This window comes from Octopus bimaculoides, chromosome 3 (assembly GCF_001194135.2).
Source record: "Octopus bimaculoides isolate UCB-OBI-ISO-001 chromosome 3, ASM119413v2, whole genome shotgun sequence".
Classification (NCBI taxonomy): Eukaryota; Metazoa; Mollusca; class Cephalopoda; order Octopoda; family Octopodidae; genus Octopus; species Octopus bimaculoides.
In genome coordinates, this window is record NC_068983.1 from 16,735,578 (window position 1) to 16,741,685 (window position 6,108).

Sequence of the window (6,108 nt, forward strand, 5' to 3'; positions counted from 1 at the left end):
AGAGGAATATAACTTTATTGAGGATTTCTTTTGTAGGCAAATTTATACCATTTATCTGCTAGAGTTAATTCCTTTACGGTATTCAACTCATGTTCATGAGGTTACAAGTTCAATTCCTAGACCATACAGTATATTGTCCTTCAGAATGTTTACATCTCAGTCACTTAGCGGTTCAGCAAGAGAGACCGATACAATAAGTACTAGGCTTACAAAGAATAAGTCCTGGTGTCAATTTGCTCAACTAAAGGCAGTGCTCCAGCATGGCTGCAGTCAAATGACTAATAGAAATAAAGGGAAAAAAAAGAAAATACTAACATTAGCAGATGGAAAATACAACTGGAGGTTGCTGTGTGTATCTGAAAAGCTCAGAAAGAAGTGGTAGACCTTCATTGTGTAACAGATAGGGAGCTGGTAATTGAGGAACCAAGAGGAAAGATGGATGAATGCTTAAGAGAGGATGGGCAATTTGATACATAGGGTGAGAGCAGGAGAGACTATCTTACAACTGTTGATACTGCTTGACTTAATCATCATCGTCATTTAACATCCGCTTTCCATGCTATCATGAGTTGGACAATTTAACTGAGGACTTGCAGACCAGGTGGCTACACTAGGCTCCAATCTGATTTGGCAGAGTTTCTACAGTTGGATGCCCTTGAATGAGACAAAGTAGGTAGATATTGGATGTTGTGTTGGTGGTGGTGGTGATAGTGGTGGGGGTCAATGATGACATGAGGATTATACTGTTCTTTCGACTCAAGTCACCCATGATCATGTAGATCTATGACCAAAAGACCTCTAGTCACCTCCCTATATTTAATTTTTTTTTCTTTCTACAGATATAGCCTATATAAGACTACCTTATCCAATGTGTCTTTCTTTTTTTTAATTCATAGGGTGTGATTTAACCCTTTTATTGCACAAATCAGATATGTTCACTTAAAATTTCATTACCTTTAACTGCAGAAAGTAGTTTATATATAAATCTATCTTTTATCATGGAATGTCATGTTTAAAACCAATTTTTGTTGAGATATGTCAAGTTTATTGTTTTTGGTAGATATTTAACATAATTGCTGGAAGAAACATGAAATTGAATTTTATAGTTAAAGAATTAAGAAAGTTTTGGCTGCAGTTTCTAGATCATTGTGTGCAACAATGTAGAGGCTTAATTGGTGCTGGTGCCACATAAAAAGCACCCAGTACACTCTGTAGAGTGGTTGGCATTAAGAAGGACATCCAGCTGTAGAAACCAAGCCAAAACAGACTATGGAACCTGGTACAGCACCAGGCCTTGCCAGTTCCTGTGAAGCTTTCCAACCCATGCCAGCATGGAAAACAGATGTTAAATGTTGTTGTTGATAATGATGATTATGATGTTGATGACAATGATGATGATGATGACAACAATCTTTTGTTTTCAAAGTACTTATTTTCTGGGGTTTTTTTGTATTGATATATTTTTCAGAGTCCAGACAGTTTATGCCACAAAAATTGTATAGATGGCTGTCATGGAGAAACAGCATTTGACTGTAAAGCTTGTAAATACTTCAAATTAATTTCAAATGGGTGAGTAATGTGTCTCTGCTTTTGTCATTTACTCTTGTAATGCATTAATTTCTTTTCCAACTACTACTACTACTTCTATCACCACCACCACCACCACTATTACTACTACATGGTGGTGGATTGGTAGAATGTCTAGAGCATCAGGTAAAAAAAAAAGCTGTGTGGGATTTCTTCCAGTTATGTATGTTCCAAGTTCAAATCCCACTGAGATCAACTTTGCTTTTTATCAGGTCTAATCAAATAACACCTCTTTTACCTTAAAATCTGCTGGCCTTGTGCCTAAATAAAAAACAATTAGGTGAGCTGGCAGAGCTGTTAGCATACTGGGCAAGATGCTTAGTGACATTTCGTCTATCATTATGTTCTGAGTTCAAATTCTGTGTTGGTAAACTTTACTTTTCATCATTTCAGAGTTGATAAAATAAGTAAGTTGAGCACTGGGTCGATATAATTGACTTACCTCCTACCCGAAAATTGCTGACCTTGTGCCAAAATTAGAAACCATTGTTGTTGTTGTTGTTGTTGTTGTTGCTGTTACTGTTGCTGTTGTTGTTGTTGTTGTTAGCTGGCAGAATCGTTAGCATGTCGGGTGAAATGCTTAGCTGCATTTCGCTTGTCTTTACATTCTGAGTTCAAATTCTGCCATGGTTGACTTTGCCTTTCATCCTTTCAGGGTCAATGAATTAAGTACCAGTTGAACACTGAGGTCGATAAAATCGACTAGTCCTCTTCCCCCAAAATTTCAGGCCTTGCGCCTTTAGTAGAAAGGATTATTATTATTACTGTTGTTATTATTTAGGCAGTGTGTTGGCAGAATCAATAGCATGTTACACAAAATGCATAGATTCAGCCCAGCTTAACTTTGCATTTCATCGTCGGGTGGGGGGGGGGCATTAAAATAAGTACCTGTTGAATATAGGAGGCAATGTAATCTACTTACCTCCTTCCCCAAAATTATTTGCCTTGTGGCAAAATTTTAAATTATTATTATTGTTATTAAAGTGTGGTTGATTGGTAGTCATTAGAGTGATAGAAAAAATACCTTGTGGTATTTCTTCCAATTCTTTACATTCTGAGTTCAAATTCTGCTGAGTCAACTTTGCCTTTTATCTTTTTAGAGTCAAAAAATTACATTAATATTTAAGTACTGGGGTTGGTGGTATTGTCCAACCACCTGTCCTCAAAAAATTGCTGACCATTTGCCCAAATTAGTAACAGCATCAATCATAAAGCAGCCATAGCTTATTTTTCAATTATTAAATATTATTCTTTGAATATGGTGATTTATTGAATAGCTTGAATTGTTTACCATTTGTTTCTTAACCTTAAATGTAGCTGGTTGTGTGGTAAGAAGTTTGATTCTGAAGCACCTTTCTTGGATTCAGTCCCACCGCATGGCACCTTGGGCAAGTGTCTTCTACTATAGCCATGAACCTACCAAAGCCTTGTGAGTGGATTTGGTAGACAGAAACTGAAAGAAGCCTGTTTAATGTGTGTGTGTGTGTGTTTGTGTTTATGTCTGTTCCTCACTGTCACTTCATAACCAGCATTGATTTGTTTACATCCCTATAACTTAGTAGTTCAGCAAATAGCATTGATCAAATAAGCACCAAACTTTAACCCTTTAGCATTCAGAATATTCTGTCAAATATAATGCCTTATTTATTCACATTGTTTTGAAGTTATCTTGCATTATCTTGTAGCTTTGAGATTTCAATGGTGTGATTGTTTATTTTTACAAGGACATTGTAGGGTAGGTGAGAGCCTGGATCTGGTAGTTTGAACATAAAATAGGTAGAATATATTGGCCAGATATGGCCTGTTTAAATGCTAAAGGGTTAAAAAAAAAAAAGAACAAATAAGTGCTAGGTTGATTTATTTGACTAAAACATTTTTGGGTGCCCCAGCATGGCTGCAATCCAGTGACTAAAACAAATATAAATAAAAGATATATCTTCTGTTATTTGAAGCCACTGAGAAAGTAAGCCATTATATCTGGTTCAAGAGAAAGGATGAACGGTGTGCAAGAACAAGCATTGAAGAGGGTAGAAACATCTGGCCTAGAGTCACAAAATCTGACTCAACAAAGCTTGTGCTGTTGTGTGGGAGTTTTGTTGCTTGTATCAGTTGGTGGCCCCACCCTACCACCCCAGACAGCTCTGGTATCATAGTGGAAGGGGACAAAACACCTACAGAACTGCCTTCCCACCTGATGATACATCAACTACTGCATTTGGAGACAGATTACAGCAGCACCTTCAATACACAAGTGTTTACCCTTAAATCACCTATATCAGGGGTCCTTGACGGGTACCCCCATCCTGGGCCAGAGCAGACAAGAAGTTAATGGTGACTAAGAGATGGCTCTATACTCCCCCAAACTTCTCACTACTAAATGCAATTTAATATCTTGCTCAGGTTCACTAAATACTTACACAACATTGCAACTGGCAAAATTCCAGTATTTTCCAGTCATGTTTCATATTCTAAACTTCTCACTCTTTTCTATTTGTTTCAAGGGAATGTGTTTCATCTTGCCCGAAAGGTTTCTATGGTAACCCTGAGACACAAATGTGCCATCACTGCATAGATCAGTGTCAACTTTGCAATGGACCACTAGTGACTAGCTGTAAATCATGTGAAGATGGATCTTATATGGGTAATGTATAACTTCTCTCTCTCTATATGTGTGTGTGTGTGCTCACTTCTAATAAAAACAATTTTATATTAATTTGATGAGTTACTCTATATTATTCTTCAACAAGAATATTGTTAGTAGTGACTTCAAAGTTTCTGATGATGGCTTAGCTGACCAAAATTTCAAAGTCACTGTCAACAACATTCATGTTTGAGAATTATAAATAAAAATATATATTTATATGTATGTGTGTATTCATACATGTGCGCACGCACACACACACACACCCTCTCTCCTACCTTGAATTAGTTCAGATTTGGAGTCACTGCTTTCATAGCCTGATTACCTGTAGTTCAGTGTGCAGAATCCATGTTCCATTCCTTCCTTTCATTTTTTTGACATATATAAACTGTGAAGGCACATGGCCTAGTAGTCAGGATGTTACACTCACAATTGCAGGATTGTGCTTTCTAATCCCAGACTAGCAGTGCATTGTGTTCTTGAGCAAAACACTTCATTTCACATTGCTCCAACCTACTCAACCAAAAATAAGTAACCCTGTGCTGGTGCTTCATTCAGTGAGGATGTTGGCCGATCCACCTTGTCAGCAGGGTGGTATTATTTGAAAGCTACAACAATGTCGGGGGTTGTATTGTGACCGGGACAGGCACTAGGAAGTTTGGGGCCCAATTAGAGAATTGTCAATAAGGTCCTCTACTCTATAAAAGCTGAAGATTGATGTTTTATATTTCATGTAGTGTGTCAATCCCAGCTAAAAAGCATTGAAGGCTTGAGGCTCCACTATTTACCATAATGATATACTAAAAATTTATCATAGTGTCCTCTGCTTGAAAATGTGTGTGAGGCCATCTCTTGGCACAGAGCCTAATTTGAACAAATCTATATAATTGGCTTAAATCCAACCCTGGTTGTGATCTGTGGTGTATAACAACATCTAATAGTCTACTTGATACTGTGATACTGTAATAAACAAATTGTTTTAAACTGCCATCTTATTTTCTTTTACAGACAAAGCCGACCAGAAATGTAGCCCTTGTAAAAATCCCTGTGATACTTGTCAACATAATGCCAGCAACTGTACTTCATGTTTGAAAGATTACAGACTGTCTGGAAACACATGTATACAGACAAGTGTGTGTGCCGCCTCTGAATACCGTGTCGATGGAGAGTAAGTAGCTCTTTAAAGGTTTTGTGTTTGTGTGTGTATATTTGTGCCATCATCATCATTTAACATCCACCTTCCATGCTGGCATGGGTTGGACGGTTTGACAGGAGCTGGCCAGGCAGAAGACTGTACCAGACTTCTGGGTCTGTGTTTGGCATGGTTTTACAGCTGGATGCCCTTCCTAACACCAGCCATCCTGCAGAGTGGACTGAATGCTTTTTATGTGACACCAGCAAGAAAATGTCAGCTTTGGCATGGTTGTTACAGTTGGATGACCTTCCAAATGCCAACCACTTTACAGTATGGACTGAATGCTTTTTAAGTGGCACCAGCACTGACAGGGTTCTCTAGTAACTTGCAAGACAAAGAACCTTTGAGCGGAGTAATTCCATTTTGATGAACTAAAAATATACTCAGAAAGATAGTTTACTTCTATGTATATGTATAAATACAAATCTTATCTTTTACCTTCTACGTGTTTCAGCTATTAGCCTGTGGCCATGCTGGGGCACCACCTTGAAGAATTGTAGTCAAATAAATCAACCCCAGTATTTACAATTTTTTTTAAAGCCTGGTACATATTCTATTGGTCTCTTTTGGGAAGCACTAAGTTACAGTGGCATAAACACACCCAACACTGGTTTTCAAGTGGTGGGGATGGGGAGCAAACAAAGATGCACACAGATATATATATATATATATATATATATATATA

General features: G+C 37.6%; 1 protein-coding gene across 4 annotated transcripts in view; it reads left to right on the top strand.

The window, feature by feature from the left end:
- Positions 1-6,108, top strand: part of LOC106883330 (proprotein convertase subtilisin/kexin type 4) — a 146,180-nt gene that overhangs the window by 129,689 nt on the left and 10,383 nt on the right. For all 4 annotated transcript variants that reach the window (XM_052966058.1, XM_052966059.1, XM_052966057.1 and 1 more), the window contains 3 exons: positions 1,469-1,569; positions 4,089-4,228; positions 5,237-5,396. In XM_052966058.1, coding sequence (XP_052822018.1) covers positions 1,469-1,569; positions 4,089-4,228; positions 5,237-5,396 — 401 coding nt within the window. The remainder of the gene's footprint in view (positions 1-1,468; positions 1,570-4,088; positions 4,229-5,236; positions 5,397-6,108) is intronic.